The sequence below is a fragment of the Tenrec ecaudatus genome, chromosome 6 (genome assembly GCF_050624435.1).
Source record: "Tenrec ecaudatus isolate mTenEca1 chromosome 6, mTenEca1.hap1, whole genome shotgun sequence".
Classification (NCBI taxonomy): Eukaryota; Metazoa; Chordata; class Mammalia; order Afrosoricida; family Tenrecidae; genus Tenrec; species Tenrec ecaudatus.
In genome coordinates this window covers 133056383-133075068 of record NC_134535.1, presented here as the reverse complement: position 1 = coordinate 133075068, position 18686 = coordinate 133056383, and the positions used below count along the sequence as shown (strand labels likewise).

General features: G+C 39.2%; 1 protein-coding gene across 8 annotated transcripts in view; it reads right to left on the bottom strand.

The window, feature by feature from the left end:
* Positions 1 to 18686, bottom strand: part of ERC1 (ELKS/RAB6-interacting/CAST family member 1) — a 479183-nt gene that overhangs the window by 177763 nt on the left and 282734 nt on the right. For all 8 annotated transcript variants that reach the window (XM_075552242.1, XM_075552248.1, XM_075552244.1 and 5 more), the window contains one exon: positions 16838 to 16998. In XM_075552242.1, coding sequence (XP_075408357.1) covers positions 16838 to 16998 — 161 coding nt within the window. The remainder of the gene's footprint in view (positions 1 to 16837; positions 16999 to 18686) is intronic.

Here is an 18686-nt window from a genome sequence, read left to right as displayed (position 1 = left end):
GTCTGGGTGAATTCAAACCGCCAATTTTCAGATTAGCTGTTGAGCACTGGAACTCATGAAAAAGGTAATAATGGCATTTGAATTAAGAAAGGTTGGGAACCTCTGCCCTGTTTACTATAAAGTGACTTAAGAGAGCGAGAGAAAGCCCGGGATCTTTAGAAGAGCACGTCCAAGACCTCTATCTGAAGTGAGCAGCCGCTGACTGAGGCCAAATGCACCAGAGACTGTGGCACGGAGACTTAGACGACCAATGCCAAGACCTTGGAGTCCCTTCTACCGCTCATCTGGCCCGGGCTGTGGGACTGCTGAGACAGAAAGCCAGGTGAGCTGGCTTTCTGGCCCATGGAGAAGAAAGCCAAGGGATCCTGTGGCCGAAAGACTGAGCACTGCACAGAGACCTGGCTGCTGGCTGAGGAGCGGGCCTGCTGTGGACCAGTGACTGCTTCCCTACTCTTTACTGATCCTACCTTGTGGTCACCTAGTAACTTCCCTAATAAACCCCCTTAATTGTGAAGAAAAGGATAGGGGAAAAAAGGGAAGAAATTGACTTCTTCTCAGATAGTTTTAAGATAGGATTCAACATATTTAAGTGTGAAGAATTTTCATGTATTTTAATTTTGTGCATGTAGGGCATAAATTGCTTTTGCTTTTCATTAAAATTCCTCATCCGAATAAAATTAAGTTTGACCTCTCCCCTCTTCACATCAGGCCTTTATTTGATCCTGATATGTTACAATACTGTGATCCAAGGAAATCTACCCATAAGGTAATCTCTACAGTTCATAAAAAAATGGGTCGCTAAAGAAGAGACAGAACTTCAGCTGCAAAAGCAGTCCGTACAATTCAGCAGCCTTACCTCCAGCTCTCAGCTTACCTCTATCCTTGCCCGCCCTACCTGAGGAGCAATACTGCTATTTTTAAAATAATGAAATAAGATCTTACATATGCTCAGTGACCAGTCATGCAAATGAGACCTCAGGGATTTATCGCTGGAGATTTGGAACCATGTTGCCAGTATTCAGTTGGGATTTACAAGGAGTCAAAGCTACTGCTATTCCTACTACACTGCATCTACAATAGTGTGCAATGAGACACCACAATTCCTTCATTCAGTGTTTTTATTAACCTGTATTTCAGTTCGGCTCCAGTCAATGAAATATATAGTGTTTTCCAGGTTGAAAGTTCCTTTTTACAAATGTGCTTTAAAAGCTAGGGAGGAACACCAGACAGGACATGATCCTTCGGATCTAAAAACACAAGTGAAAAAATGTCCAATATTAAATGGGAAAAACTTGGGCTGCGTAAAGGGATCACCAGCTTATCTAAACAAGGGTGTTCTGGTGTAAGTTTGAAAGAAAAGAAAACAGCTCTGGGACAGGCCATGCTTTAAAACTGAAAACAAGATGTACTCACTTTGAGATGCAATGGGGATGCATCCAACGCTAAAAAGCAGCAGCTTGGCAAAAATCAAATGAACAAAACAAAACAGCAACAACAACAAAAACATAGTATGAGATATGAATTATGTGCTAATAACACTTTAAAAAGTTAATTGTAAAGGGAAGAAGTTACTTCACTCAAAATTCAGTATGTAATGGACTCAGTCGAGTATTCTATGCAAAAATAAAAAAATAGAAAAGAAAATACATGTTGATACACCTCATGGTCAATACAATGTATTTTATTCAATGTCTATTAAAGTCAGCTACTGCTCCTTCATATATTGGTACAACATTAAGCGACCTCATTCTCTATCTTTAGGAAAAAGGAAAAAACCCAACAAGACAACAAATTGACTTATCTTCCTTTTCGAGCCCATCAATCCACGGAACCTGACAGCTGTTGAGATCTGCTAAAATAGCTTCCTTCCCAGTGATACAGTGCTGGGACCCTAAAGAGCACCGACATGCTAGAAATGCTTTCTGGAGCTGCTCCGGCTGACGTCCGCCAGCACTGCCCCAATGGTGACTGGGAAGAGCAGACTCATCCCTGCTACTCACATGTGAAACCCAACTACAACCAGGCCCCAGTAGTTCCATGGCTTGCATATGATGTGTACATACAAGCTTATACATGATGCATAATCATTGGGATACTTTCTAGCAAGTAGAAAAATTGAACACTAATTCCAAAAATGAACACAATAATTTAATCATAAAATGGGGACAAGCAGACTCCTAAATTTCACTGACCCAACTTGAACAAGCACATTTGTCCTGGTCCAGAAACTCACTGGTTAGACCCTCTACAACATCTGGAAATTATTGACAGCTCCTAACCATACTACTTCATCACTATAACATAAGGCTTCATCATCCCTAACAAGTAGAGCTGCAGGCTCTACTAATAGGACAGCAACAATTGACCCCATCACCTTGCGTGCTAGCCTTGAAGCACTGAAGGGTTTAGACACAGTAAAGCTGGCGGTAAGATCAAAATAAAACCAAATGATCACAATCAGACAAAAATATTCCCCAGTACACCTTGACAGAGAGATCAAAATACACAGCAGAAGTGTGACTGAGCCATCGCTCCAGGAAACTGGTAAAAAAAAAAAGTTACCTCCCCCAGTTTCTCCTGCAATATTAACCAATTGAGCAATTACCACATGGAACAAGCTCCTTTAATACCACCTGGTCTACTTCCCAGCAGTAAGTTCCACTCCCAGGCTTGTCATGGCTCATTTAGATAGTACAGTGCACTCCCTCTGTGAGTCTGCTCCGAGAGTTTATGGAGTTTAAGATATAATGAGATACGAAGGTGTTTATCATGAGCCATAGTGGAACTCTGAGCCAAAGCAACAGGAGCTGGGTATCAAGAGCTGGCTGGGAAAAGAAAGTTGTCCGTCCCCCATCCCCACCCCCCACCCTTTTACAGCATATTGGAAAAATAAACTCACTCCTTAAGACACACATAAAGTCTGGGTAAAGACAAATGTTTTAGGCAGAAATAATGCTCCATCTTACATAGATTTGAGAGAACAAAATAACGTTTCAGAAACAGAGATGAGGCGGGGCAGGCACAGCTTTTCATCATCATCCTCTGCAGACTTTCCACATAAAATTTCGGGCTCGGAGGACTGGAACTGACCCCAATCCATAAGCAGTGGCAACATGTTCCCACCATAGTCTAAAATGCACATGATGGATTCTGTAAACATCTTAAAGGAAATGTGTGCAGACAAAAATAAAGGCAGGTAAAAATTAGTAGGGAAAACAAAGAGAATACATGATCCCAATTCTACCTTACAAATCTAGCTAGACCAGAGGATGTACACTGGTACAGAGAGCAACTGGAAACACGGGGAATCCAGGACAGATCACTCCTCCAGCACCAGTGGTGAGAGTGGCGATGCCTGGAGGGTGAGGGAATGTGGAGTAGAAAGGGGGAACTGATTACAAGAATCTACGTATAGCCTCCTCCCTGGGGGATGGACAGCAGAGAAGAGGGCAGGGGAAGATGTCAGGCAGTGTAACATATGACAAAATAATAAAAATTTATGAATTATGAAGGGTTCATGAGGTGGGGGAGTGGAAAAACGAGCAGCAGATATTAAGGGCTCAAGTAGAAGGCAAATGTTTCGAGAATGATGATGGCAACAAATGTACAAATGTGCTTGACACAATAGATGTATGTATGGATTGTGATAAGAATTGTATGAGCCCCCAATAAAATGATTTTTAAAAAAGAGAATAGAAACAGAAAATAAATTTGGCTTAAATTGAAGCTGACACTTTTGATCAGTATCATGAACTAATTAAGCAATCATAATAGAACTCTCCCCCTCCTCCTCCAACATCAGAAAACAGAAAATAAGAATTTGTATGATCTAAACCAAGCAAAGTGTCCACAATGACAACAGGATGCTATGCCAGAGCCCGGCTAGAGCTTAACCTGAAAAGACTCATGGGGGTAAAAAACAAACAAATAAACAAAAAAAACCCTGGGCTATAGACCTTATTAGATAAGGTTGAGGAAGCTTCCAGAATTCAAGAGTAGTGGGGAATGGAGCTAATCTAACATGAAAGCAAGCAGCCAGACAAAAAGGAAAGTCGCAAAGGACTGCTTCATCTGTAAGATGGGCAGCAGAAGAACTGAGTACTGGCAGAGATGGGACAGTGACTAGGGCTGGAGGTGAGCAACCAGGACCAGCCCTGGGACATCAGTAGTCCCTGAGGGGGACACAGAAGCCCGAGCCTAGAAACCGATCAGGAAGAACAGTGTTCAAGGGAAGCGTCCCTGCAGAGGAGCACACCATCCATGATGACAACCACACGGACTGCAATCCCCGAGGGAAAGCGAAGCGCTACGACTTCACATGGTGAAGTCTGCAGACACAACAGTTTCAAAAAAGCTTTACTGAATGTAATAGAAGTTCTCCTAAAAGAGAACGTATCCGAAGTAAAGATGGAACATTATCTTCTCTCTCCATTCCAAGAAATTTGTTGACACAGGGGGCCCATTTTGACAGCAAAATCCCCTGTTGGATGCCTGACTGACAAACTTATTTTTACCTCCCACTCTTTCTCTGCAGCGTCCACAGGACAACGCAAAGCAAAAACCACCACGACCACCATGGAGAAACCAAATCCATGTCCAGATCTCAAGGGTAGACACCGACTAGCCTGCGTCAAGGGAGGATGCTCCCAACAGGAATTCCTAATGAGGGAGAATGCACATTAGTTTGGCCAGCTGGATATTAAGAAGTCTACCGTGGGAGGAAGCAAGGGAGGGTGGCTTCTGAGAAAGATCTTTTTTCTCATTAAAAAAAAAAAAGGGTCTAGAAATACTTGGAAATGGTGACATCATCTTGAGGGGAGCCAGAGATAAAATAACTCACAATCCAATTATGGCAGGCCCGGTTAGTGAACAATTTTTATAAATTTCTACTGTTGCATTTATGCTTCCTGTTCTCCTTCTCTGGACTGTTCCCTTAGCACAACACAATACTGCGAAATTAAACTGGAAAAATGAAGAATTATTGTGAAAATTTGCGGGGGGGGGGGAGCAATTTTTGTGAAATCAATGACTATCCTCACTCGGCTTATGAACCAAACCCACTACCGCCTAAGTGACATGGGGTAGAGAGAAACGCTCTGGGACCAGGACTTTCAGAATACATGGGAGTTATTTCTCTGCATCAAAATTCGAAGATAGCTCAATAATTAATGGAGAAAAATATTAAATAAGACCTGACCAAAACAAACAATAAAACTGCCAGTTAAGATTTTTCTAAAAAAGGAGACAAAGCTATAGCCTTCTATAATGGCTTAAACGGTCCTTGTGGCACAGTGCTGTCTGTGCTGGCTCCAAACCTCCAGGTCTACTGTGTCCTACAGGGACTGACCCCATGAATCCTTCTGTGAAACAGGGAAGAGCTCCCATCAAGTCGTCCAGCCTTGAAAATACCATAGACGGTCACTATGGGCTGCAACTGATTCAATAGTGGAGCTAAGTACTTTACCCACTTAGATTTTCTGAAAGAATTTCTGTAAGACTGGTATTTTCTGAAGCTCTTGGCTGTTTCTCTTCCCACACCCTAGGTGGGTTTTAGTACAAATGCTATTTCACGATGTATTTTTTCAATAAATGTATAGTCGTATACTTGAAATAAATGTATAATTATATACATTATTGGCATAATGTTATTAGAAATACTGTCTGTCATTTTGCATGCCTCTGTAATAGAGTGATAGCCTCTCTTTCATTCTCACTCACTGCCACCAAGCTGAGGCTGACTCACAGGGAACAATAGGGCAGGGCTGTACTGCCTGCCCCTGTGGGCTTCTGAGACTAACTGCATCTGAGTAGAAAGCCCTGTCATTCTCCGGTTCTTTCATTAGAGTTCTTGGTAATTCATCTGTCTGATTAGTCTTGCCAGGATAGTGTCAAATTTAGTAACTGTTTGAAGAGTCATGGTTTGGCTTTGTAAATTTCTGTACTGTTTATTTCTACTCTTATTTTTAATTATTTCCTTTATTTTATACCTTGGCTTACTTACGTAGTTCTATTATCCTAGTTTCTTAATACAGCAACTAAGATAATGAAACTTAACTTTTCTCCTTTTCAGTATTACATCTTATTTTCTCTATTTTTTTTCAGGTTTTGTTGTTATTTTTAACTTTTGGTAGTGGCTCTATGACCAACAATATGCAACCTTAAATTGTTAAAGACCTTAGAAATTGTATCACTTCATACCAAATACTTCATCAGAGAGAGCTTAAAAATCTTTATGGAAAAATTCCATGATCTTTTCACTAGATATTTTTCCCATGGACTTTCAAAACCCCTTGTACTTCCCCTTCCCAAATGCAACCACCTATACCAATACCTTGCTCTTTCTTTTGTTTAATGTCACATCTCTCACTTTTTATACACATTATAAACATGACCATGCTTTATTTTTGCTTTAAACATTCACTAAAAGAAGTTATGAGGAAAAAAATTTTAATATACAAATGGGTTTTAAAAAGCTATGGAAAATTCCATTATCATTTAGATCCATTTTTCTACAAGCTTCATGAAGCCCCCTCATATATTAATTTATCATGTTTGGTGGTCTATAATCCTTCCTGTAGATGCACACTCCCATCTGGTATAATTTTTCTTTAACTGGAAGAATAATGAATAGTATTCTTTACAGAGAATAATTTATACAGACAAATTGTTTTTAATTTTTACTTTCCCAAATTCTTTATTTTACTCTAGTTTTGTAAGAGATGTATTGCTAGTTATAGAATTCTAGACTGACAGTTGATCTTCTTCAGTACTTTAAGAGATCTATTTTGGTCTGACCTTTACTCTTCTGATAAAAATTCAGTTACCATTTCTATTTTGTTTTTCTGTATGCAACCCTTGTCCCCCCCTCCCCCAAAAAAGAAAAGTCCGGTTGCTTTCTCCACTTTGTATTTTGTTTTCAGAAATTTGATTATGCTATTTTTTGGTATGGTTTTCATTGTATTTATTCTGCTTGGTTTCATTGAATTGCTTGGATTTTTAAGTCTAAGTTGGAGGTTGCTTTTTTAATGATATTTTCGCGCTTAATTTTTAAAAAAAACTTTAATGTCTCCTCCTCCTCCACTTCTCTGATACCCTTCTGGTATTTCTATCTTAGCCCATATGTGTTATCCTATAAAAAATCCTTGAGTCTTTGTTCATTTTATAAAACTCTCCTCTTGCTTCCTATTCTTCAGATTAAATAATTTTGCTCCAACTGTTTTAAAGTTCACTGGTTCTTCTGACAATGAAATTTTCATTTCTATTGTACTTTTTAGTTATGAATTTTATATTTTTAAATTAAGTTCCCTTCTTGTCTGAGACTTTCTATCTGTTCCATCATCAAGATATTTTTCTTTAACTGTCTGAAGCATAAGAGTGACTGTCAAGTCTCTGTCTCCTTGTCTAACATCTAGGACTTCTCCAAGTTGATATCTATCGAATGTTTTTCTTTTCTTGATTATTTGTCATATGTTACTACTGCTTTTTACATATAGTAATTAAAACAATTCTACCAAAAAGTTACAAATGTGAAGCAGTAGTGCAAGAGTCTCAATTTCTGTACCTTCTGAAGAGTGCCTATTTTTATTCTAGTAATAATTCAATTAATTGATCATCATCTTGAACTTGTATAGTTTGCTCCTTTGTTAGAACTGACCTATTGACAGTCTACAGTAGAGTCCAGGCTTCTAGAACATGGTGGGATACATCCTCCAAATTCGGTCTTCTCTAATTTTACTGAGATTTTACTTTAATGTTGTTGAACTGGATCTAGGCCAGCTCTTATGGTAGGGCACTGTGTCTGCTCCTAAAGGTCAGCTTTTCGGTTACTTCAGCTTCTCCAGTCACAAAGAAGAAAACACAAATCGGATTTTTAGCTGTTGTAGATCATGTTTTGCAAATATTTATCTATACCAATTTGAAATGGTTTTTATTACCTTATCTAATTTGATCCTTACAACAATCTTGTAAAATGTCTATGTAGGACTATTCCTACTTTATAACAAAACCAATGGACTCAAAATGTAAGCACATTCTTCACTACATGGCATGCTACAATACTCTTAAATCAGAATTCTGATAGAACTTGAGGTAAGTTTTCACCATTTATAGAGTGAGTAGTTTCCCATAAGGTAGTCTCTGAGGAAAAAGAAAGGGAAGGGTCTGAAAGTAAAAGCCAAACAAAACAAACAAAATACTTGCATGTTAAGTAAACAGATTATTTAAAAAGTATTAAAGGCATATGACCAACCTGAAAGTTGGGAGGGGGAAGGATTTTTTTTTTTTTTTTAATGAAAAAGAGAGAGAGAGAGAATGAAGAAAGAAAATTATCTACATTATTCCCCTTGGGAGAAAGAGAATGAGATATTCTTAATTTCAAACTTGTCCAGGTAAGGGCAGTTTTTCATACATATTACAGGGACAAAGATGTATAAAAACGACAAAAGAGAGAAATCTGAAAATTTAAATTCTGTATCTACAGCTTAGAGATTACTCTTAACCTTTGAGATTTTTTGTATGAAAATAGGATTGATTTAGAAAGCACGGTTTTTAAAACCTGCTTGGAAGTTACATTTAATCCTAAATAGGTCAAAAGGTGTATTGCTTTAGGCTGTTAGGAAGAGAAGCAAGAAACTTTCCCGGCTTTTTGTAATTGATTTCAAATGTAGGTAACAAGAGAACAGAAAGGGGAAGGCATGTAGATGTGCTATGCCTGCTCCATCTTATAGGACGCTGCACACGCACGATGGCCCGAGTTCAGGTGCAGGAAGAGAAGGGCCCAAACAAATAATTATTAATAAACCCAATTTCACTAGCGTCCTATAACAAGTCAGTGTACCAACTAGACCTATCAAGTTCAGATGGCATAAGGATGTTCAGACCATAGAAGCTACAACCTAAGAGAGCTGGATACTAGGGTGGGATGAGAAGTAGCCGAATCAGGGAGTTAACGGAGACTAGAGAATACTTTTCAAAGGACAGCTGACTGTAGGTATAAACTTTGCTGTCTAATTTTAATTAAGACTAGTCTCCATCAGTGTTACTTGTTTGTATCAGAACCATATATCAAATTCTGCCACCATCCCCAAGTTCAATTCAAGGACAGTTCTATATTAACTTATGTGGATTCCCACCCCCCAATTTTTAAATGTATTTTGGTCCACTGTAATAAATTTATCTGACTGCAATAAGCTCTTTTTCATATGGGCAGTGACTCAAAGGCTTCTAGGCTAAATTACAGGCTCTTGCGATGCCTTTTGGCTAAATTACAAGGTCTAACTTCGTAAGGAGTCCTGGTGACACACTAGTTAAGTACTCAGCTGCTAACCAAAAGATGTGTGGTTTTAACCCACAGGGGAAAGATGTGGCAGTCTGCTTTCATAAAGATTTACAGCCTTGCAAACCCTATAGGGCAGGTCTACTCGGTCATTGCATTGGAATCGTGTCCCTGGCACGAATTTTGGTGGAAGTATAAATAAATATGTCTGTGCAAGAAGTATATACATTCTTCTGTACCTGAAATGCATTTCAAATCTATTTTCCCTCTGAACTGTTGGGAGGGAATCTGCATCTTTTCCATTTTATGGTTAATATGGGAGACTGGATCATAAATCTCCACATGAAAAGTTAAATGTCAGCAACCTTATCATAAACTTTAACATAAACCTGATACATCATTAGATATCCAAAGATTAAAATAATTTAAGATAGTTCCAATTATTTAAGGTATAACAGATTAATCACTTGGCTATATTATTCTCAAATAGCCTGATTTTTCACCCCAATAGCTAGTTTCTATCACTCTCTTAAAATAATTCAAAGCATAGTCTACTTTTTCTCTTAAAAGACAAGGATTTTAAAAAGTAAATAATTTTATTGAGGACTCTTATAGCTCTTATAACAATCCATACATCAATAGTATCAAGCACACTTGTACATATGTTGCCATCATCATTTTCAAAACATTGTCTTTCTTCTTGAGCCCTTGGTATCAGCTCTTCTTTTCCCTCCTTCGCCCACCCTGTGAACTCTTGCAAAATTATAAATTATTAATTTCATACCTTACACCATCCAGTCTCCCTTCAACCACATTTCTGTGGGGGTGGGGAGGTGTTAAACATATTAGTTCCTCCCTTCTCCCCCCACCTCCCCATTACCCTCATGGTATTGTTACTCCCATTACTCTTCCTGAGGGATTTATCTGCCCTGGATTCTGTGTATTCCCAGCTTTTACCTGTACCCATGTACATACGCCAATCCAGTCAGATTTGTATGGTAGAACTGGGGTCATGGCGGGGGTGGGAGCATTAAAGAACTAGAGGAAAGTTGTATGTTTGTGTCCGTGCTATCCTGCACCCTGCCTGGCTCATCTCTTCTCTGTGACCCTTCTGTGAGGGGATGAAAGGATTTTTAAATGTCAAAATTCAGACCAACTTCTGTACTCTTCTTAGGTACATCCAAAGATTTATTTCCTGTCTGTGAAAAGTTAGACCTTGTATTTAGCCAAAGGGCATCCCAAGTGTCTAGAACTCAGCCCAAGGGGATTAGGATTTCTCTGCCAACTTCAATGACCTCCAGGGAATTTTAAGCACTGTCTGTAGTTCGTGACAGCCTGTTGCTGCTGTTTTTTAAACCGTGTGAAGAGTATTTTTAATTCCAATTCAATTCTCCAAGAGTTGGTTTTCACCTTGAAGGACTCAACAAATGTTCACAATTTTACATCAAAGCAAAATGGTTACAATTTTTCATAGCCCCAGTCTCTCTAAGACAAGTCACGAGAACACCACAATAGCCCCCACCAACCAACCCTGACAACCATTAAATGCAGATCCACTGGCAGAGGTCGGTGCAATCAATAACAACGCATTAATTATTTAAGTAATTGCAACACTTTAATTTAATCAAAGTATTTAATTATTTAATTAATTTATTATTGATTGCACGTAGGTGCAATTAATAATAATGTTTGGCACAGTGGCTCAGGATAAGACTGGCTATGGAATCAATTCTGACTCGCAATGAACCTATAGGTAGAGTTGCCGGCTGGGTTGCTGGGGTAATAGATCTTTACAGAAGCAGCCTGTCACAACTTTCTTCTGTGGAGTGACTGCTGGGTTTGAACTAGTAACCTTCAGTTTAGCAGCTCAATCAATGCTGGACCCAGTGTGCCACCAGGGATCCTTGGAAAGGGGATGCTATTGAGGAAATCACTCTGGATTCTCAATGAAACTGAAGAGCTCTTCCAAACCTCCTCCAAACAAACTCATGGTAGTCATATTCACAGATTAATAAAAACTGTATTAAAAATGAACTGTTGAATGGGACACTGCTTTGCTCTCTAACTCTTCACCTAATTCAGTTAAAATAAAATTTTTTTTTCATTTGTTTGTCTTTTAAGGTAACAGAAGAGAGGCCTTGCGGCTTCTTCTGAGCGCCAGCATAGGGCGGGCATGCAGTAAGAGGCTGAGTGCGAGGCAATGTAGCGTACACCAGCTCCCGCAGACCGCTGGATGGGAACTTCACGATCTGAACCGACACTTAAAACTTACTACGGTCCGTGGAGTTGTATTTCATCATTCCTCTCCCTCCGCTCCCCCCTTTCATTCTTCAGCAAAAGAGGCTAACATGGGAGTGCAGTCAGACATGATGGCTAACAAAACCACAGCCTAAGGAAACCAAGAACCACTGGGGGATCTGCCAGTAAAAATGTTCCTTCTCTTCAGGGTTGGCTAAACAACCCAAATGTTTCTAATGAACTCCTGGCAGGTCACCAACGGAACAGTTTTACATCTCCCCAAACTCATGGCCACCATTTAGCTGTAACAGACACACAGAATTTACAATCATGAATGCTGGGAAAGGGTGTGCGCGTGTGCGCGTGCATGCAGTCCCTCAAAACTATTAGGTCATTCCTTTGTTTGACTAGGTCGGGATTGTACTGGAAACCTAGACTCTTCTTGTGCTTTTTATTTTTCTGAGTAAAGAAAGTTCCTCCTTTCACATTCGGCATTTACAAGCATGTATGTGTTTGCCTCGGTACACTGTGTCCCTTATTTTCCCTACATTCCAATTTCTTTGACAATACCACACAAGTCTCTTTACTTCTTCAAGTGTCAGTGATTAAACAATCTTTTTAAAAATGGTAAATCCTGTCATGAAAATACACAGTGAAGACTGGTAGTCGATGCCAATGGCCACAAGTGGGCTATTGTCTTAATCCTTGTACACTTTACTTAAATAGGTTTCTGTTTTTCCATAAATCCTCAACAGGAAATACTTAACAGCAACCTAATAATAGTTAATTATTAAGTGCTTACTATGATAGGCACGGTTATCAATTCCATGCATTAAGTCATTTTCTTATTTAAGTGTCACGGGAACCTTGGGGCCATTATTACCCTAACGAGGAGAGTGAGGCGTGGAGAGGTTAAGGACTTGCCGAGGGCACCGGGCTAATGCGGGCCAGAGTCCGAATGCAGACGCAGGCTCTTCCATCCCAGCAAACATGTTCTTCACCCACACTTGAAGTAATTCGAGGCAGAGACTATGCAGAACCACTTGGAGACAACAAACCATCGAGTAAATTGACAACAGAATGAATCAATTCTGAGGAAAGATGTATAAATCGAGGCTTGCACTCCAGCCCAGCCCAGATAATGAGCAAAACTTGTTCAACATATGGAGACAGGAAGAGTCCAGAACCGAGAAGGAAAACGCTTGCAATGATCAGCTATTTAGTTAGAAGAAATGGAAAGTTTACTCCATCAGTACCCACAATAGTCCACTTATAGTGTCTGTATACAATCACAGTTAAGTTAATCATCTAGTTTTTAATCAATGCTTCACCAATCATTATTTTATATTTCTATGCCAAACTGTCATAAAATGGTTACAAATAGTCATAGTAAAAATCCTAGGGGATTTAATTCCCTGTTCTCAGAGGAAAGAACAGGATACCAAAAGCTGCTCCCTATTCAAGGAGCACTCACGGAGGCTGGTCTGCAAAGCAACGCAAGCACAAGACAGCATGTGTCTGGACAGAGGACAATCCTAATGCGTTGGGATAATTTATTAAAAGGAAATACCTTAAAGAAACATTTTACCAAGGTATGAAAATGAAAGATGACATAAGCACAAAATGCAAGTTCAAATTAAAGCAGAACTATTTTTTTAAAATGTGAGATGTTACAATCTGCATGACATAAAACTTTTAAAAAATGTGCCTGACTTGGCCCCACTATGAGACATGATGCTCCTCACTGACCCATGGCGCTACAGGGGACAGCACCGGAGACACAGTGTGGGAATTGCACCTGACCTGATCCCACCACACCGAGGCAAAGCACTGGGGGAGTGCAGCGGAATAGCAAGGGAATGGAGCGGCAAGGTCCCCAGGGAATGCTGAAAGTGGACCTTGGGGCCAGGGCATGGTGCCCCAACAGACTGGACTGGAAAACACTCCTAAGGGCCAGCAAGCGATCCTTGAAGTAACTACAAGCTTTTCTTACTTGTTGTTTTGTATTGTTCTTTGTCAGTGGTTTGTTGTTGTTTTGTTGTATACTGTTGCTTTGTTTTCCTCTGTCTTGTTTTTGTGCATATTATCTGAACAGGTCTGTCTAAATAAGATAGGCTGGATGAACTATCTGGAGGAAATACAACGGGACCGACAGTTCCGGGGGGACTTGGGATAGGGGGAGGTGGGGGTAAGGAAGTGGTGTTAACAAACCCAGGGATAAGGGAACAACATGGGATCCAAATTGGTGGTGAGGTGGGAGTGGCAGGCCTGGTAGGGAATGATCAGGGGTAAGGTAACATAATGAAGAGGTATAGCTGTAACCCAGGAGGGGACGGAGCATGACAGTGGGGCAAGAGGAAAGTCAAGGGAAACAGAGGAAAGAGCTAGGAAGCAAAGGGCATTTATAGAGGTCTCGACAAAGACATGTACATGCAAATATGTATATGATGATGGGGTGTGAGTGGCGATACTGGGAGGGTAGAGGGTGAGTGGGTCAGAAAGAGGGAACCGATTACAAGAATCTACATGTGATCTCCTCCCTAGGGAACAGACAACAGAAAAGGGGGTGAAGGGAAACGCTGTATAGGGCAAGATATGACAAAATAATAATTTATAAATTATCAAGGGCTCATGAGGGAGGGGGGGGAGAGAGAAAGGAGAGGAAAAAAGAGGATTCAATGCAAAGGGCTTAAGTGGAGAGCAAATGCTTTGAAAATGATTAGGGAAAAGCATGTACAGATGTGCTCTATACAATTGATGTATGTATGGATTGTGATAAGAGTTGTATGAGTCCCTAATAAAATGTTTTTTAAAAAGTGCCTAACAACATCATGATGCCACAGTACAACATCCTGAACAAATACAGATGGTTTAAGACGTAAGTCATCTGGTCCAGCCACGTCTCTGAACGTCCAGAACCTTTATATAGTATTTGTCTTTAGAAATTCTGTACCATTTATAAAGTTCTAGACATATTTAAATTGTTTACCCAATTTCTTACCCTGTGTTTTTTATTTTACCAACAGCAGTTTGCTAAGCACAGCATTTTTTTTGGTGAAATATAATGCAAAACCTAGGTTGTGAGGGAAGTTTGTAATAATAATTTAGGACTGTGGTACATTAAACTCAAATGAAATTTTCATGTTGTGCTTTGAAGCTGAGTATTCTTTAAAAAAATTCCTGTTATGTCTTCTCAGAGTTTTCACAATAAAGGAAAATTCCTATGAACACTCACCATACCACTGCTTGGTTACAAAAGGCTATTTGAACTGAGGAGGAAGATCTGATACAGAAAGTCAAGTTCAACCTATAGCCTATTGCTCGTTAACAAGGCCCATGTCTGCTATGTGTATCATCTCCTTTACTACCATTCCCAATTTCCTTCTTCTCAACCTCATCACCCTCCTGGTTCTAAGAAGTGTTGAGATCTCTTCACATCCAGTGATTTTACTCTCTCCTCTAGTTCACTTCCCAAAGAGGAAACTTTGGATCCTTGTCTTTACACTTTTTCCACTAATTTATTCCTAAAGAACATACTCACAAACTTTTTTTCTAATGATGACATGCAGAACTCCAACCCTCTCATTCTCCCAGAATATAAACATTTCTGGAATCATGGAAATAATTACTTCTAAAAGAAGACCTGTGTTTCTAAAAGGGCAGATTCTCTCAACCTCTCACTGGGCCTAATACTCCATAAAGGAAGATGACACTCACAAGGACTTCCTCACTTCAACTCTTGGGTTCCCGTCACAAAATCAATAGTCACGTCACCTGAATATATCATTCCAAGTTATCAAGGCAGGCTCCGCTGTTCCTATATAATTCAGGTATTCCCTATTACTCCAGGCAGCAGAAAAAGAGGAGAAGGAGTTAGCTGCAAGTACTAACCAGGAGGAGAAAACCTGCCTACACCTCAGAACCAGCATCTTTTGACCTTTTTCACGATAGGAAGACTGTATTTATGCAGAGAAGCAGGTATTAAAATGAACTAGTGGGAGTAATTGATTAGATGAGAGAAAACTGATTATTGCAAAGATGGGCGATTGTATTAGAATGTAGATATTCTATAGAATATAGATAAAGAGTATAGAATACAGATAAAGAAACTAACACCCGCCTTATAAGATGAAAGACTATCTCCTCTGAGACAGAGAAGACAACAAAAACATAAACAGCTTAGAGTCAGAAAAGGTAACTAAGAAATGCCAGACAGACTTGGGCTCAGTAAAAGATTATACACATCTTTAGTTAAGTGGGCGTGTGAGAAGAGAAAAAAAGACACCTGGAGGGAAGGGCATGTAGAAAGGGAGAACCGATCTCGGGGATCTATGTGTAACCTCCTCTCTGGGAGATGGGCAATGGGAGGGTGGGTGAGGGGAGACTCCGGGCAGTGTAAGATAAGATAAAATAATTATTTATAAACTATTAAGGGACCAGGGGGAAGGAGGGAGCGGGGAGGGAGGGGAAGGGGGAAAAAAAGGAAACCGAGCTGATTCCAGGAACCCAAGTGGAAGGTGAATTTTGAGAATGACGAGGGCAACGAATGTATAAGGGTCCTTTGCTCAATTGACGTATGTATGGATTGTGATAGGAGTTGTATGAGTCCCAATAAAAAGATTTATCGATAATAAAAAAAAGATTATACACATCTTTAGTTAAGTGGGAGTGTGAGAAGAGAAAAAAAGACAATGCTATTAGAGCTTAAGGGAAGAAACATTCGTTTTACTAAGGGGAAGGAAACCAGAATATTTTTAAATGTTAATAGAAAATCAAGCATCTATGATGTACTAGTTATGAAATGGTTCAAAACCAATTATAATCCTAGGGAACCACATGACGAGACAAGTAGGGAAATGATGCAGAGCAAGGTTTGGGTGAAAGTAAAAATTATGTAAAAACTGCCTAAAAAGTGTAATAACAGGTCTGGGGAATAGGTATCTAGGACTCTAGCTTTGTGTACTTTTGGAATTTTTACAGTAAAAGATATAAAGCGTTGCCTACACCTCAGAGTCAAAATCCTTATCCAGTGAGTTCATCAATTTGCCTACACGTTCTTAAAGGTTTTAGAAACCTTAGAGAGACAACTGGACAAAGATACTTATAGTCTAGAGGATTTTAGAATTCATTTCAGAGGAGGCAAAAATCATTCTACCTGACCACAGTTTGTTCCAAATTTTTACTACATTTGTTCTGGAGAGTGAGAAAAACACGTTGCTAAAAAATGAGGCTAAGTGTAGGAAGTGTAATAAACAAAGAAGAAAAAAGAGAGGAAAAGTATTTCTATTGAATAGATGCTTGAAAAGTTAGATTATCAACACTTACTTCATCTCCAGAACTTCCTCTAAATGTTTTCTCCTCTCTGCCCGGAGATTGGTCAAATGCGTTTCCTTCTCTGCCAGTGACTGCTGGGTAGAGGACAGCTTTGCTTTCATGGACTCTAGCTCCTGCTTCACTTTCTCCATGGCCATCAGCAACTCCTCCACCTGGGACAGAGGTAAAAGGGAAACAGAGAACATCTTGAATAATCAAAGCCAGAGACCCCAAACCATGGGCAGACACCAGGGTCCACACAGTTGAAGATAATCCATAGGACCACCACAACATGTCTGTATTTTTATGGAAAATATAACACAGATAATGGAAGAGATCTCTGATGATCCCACACTACATTTCTTTTCAGTTAGGTCTGAAAAACTTCGTTTTCTTTTTGACACATGTAAAGGCATATAAGTCATCCACTCAAACCATCATATTCTCCCATAGACAATCCCCTTTTAGGAAGCTCTCTGAAACTGAGGAAGACATTTCCATGAAAAGAATGTAACACAAATAAAAATATAAGGAACACGTATTTATTTAAGGATTTTATAAAATAAAAGATATAAACTTGACTAATAGAGGATTCCATGTACATATAAGTGAGTATTTCCTGTTCCCACTAAACCAAGATTGCTTGTTCTACCAAGAAAAAGAATTTATTTAAAATAAAACAGGTGAAATTCCTATTTGAATCTTAACTTTTATTTTAAATAAATAAGATATTTTCTTGTTCAAAACCCAGATAAAGAGTTTTTAAAAAGGGCATGCAAGGTGGGGGGTGGGTGGGTTAAGAAACCAGCTAAAAAGTAGAATGCTTAACAATAACAAAAAATGACATGAAAAGACTTGATAGATCAGTAAAAAAAGAAACAAAATACTGGAGAAAGACAACATAATGCCATGAGAAAAGAAACTAACAGAAGAAGGGATGTACTTACTTCAACTTAACCTGGGTAGTCTCTAAATTAAAACCAGTTAAACAGAAAGTTTAGTCAGAAACCTCTATCCACTAATAGCTGACAAAGATGTTTGTTATTACCCAAAAGTAACCCAAACAAGTGAACAACCAGTCAAATACACCTGAGTTTAAATTAGGCTGTTGACTACGCAGCTATCTTGCTCACACCATTTCAGAGGTTGAGGCAAACACAGGTAGAGATCGGCTATCTGTCATAATTGATTCCTACATAAAACCCACTTTATGTGATTAAAAAACAACAACTTTACAAGTAAAACTGCAGAATGACAACTCTGAGTTTATTAACAGACCCCAAAATGTTAGTGCTTTTAAACACAGTTTCCATATCGACTGGCAACAGCTGCTAAATACTGACAGTAAACATCTCTATGGTGTGAAGGAGCTACAAATGTTTGTGGGAAATAGAATTAAAAGATAACAAAAACTTTCCACAAACATTCTGAAGCCCCCCCCCCAAACATGACATTAACAGAACCAAGGTTGAAACAGCATGTCAGTTTCAATATGGAGAAAAAGGATTCGACATATCCAATATCCTTAATAAGATAAATAATAAAAATTGGGCGAGGTAGAAGTAAAAGGCATCACACTGCAGATTAATAAAATGATTTATATTTGAAAATGACATGCTCTTACATAAAGAAAAATCTCAAGGAGTTCACAAACGTTATACCAACACATAGGATATATGATCAATAGACAAAATTGATTGCCTATATATTAGCAATATGCATTTTGCAGGGGTGGTGAATTAGTCGGTCTCTAGCGAGTTCTAGCCAGTCTCAAACTCCCACCAAATGACCTTCGCCTGCATGGGTCTGGTAAAAAGGTGGAGGAAGATACTAATAGGGTTCACCTGTGAGTCATTGTGAA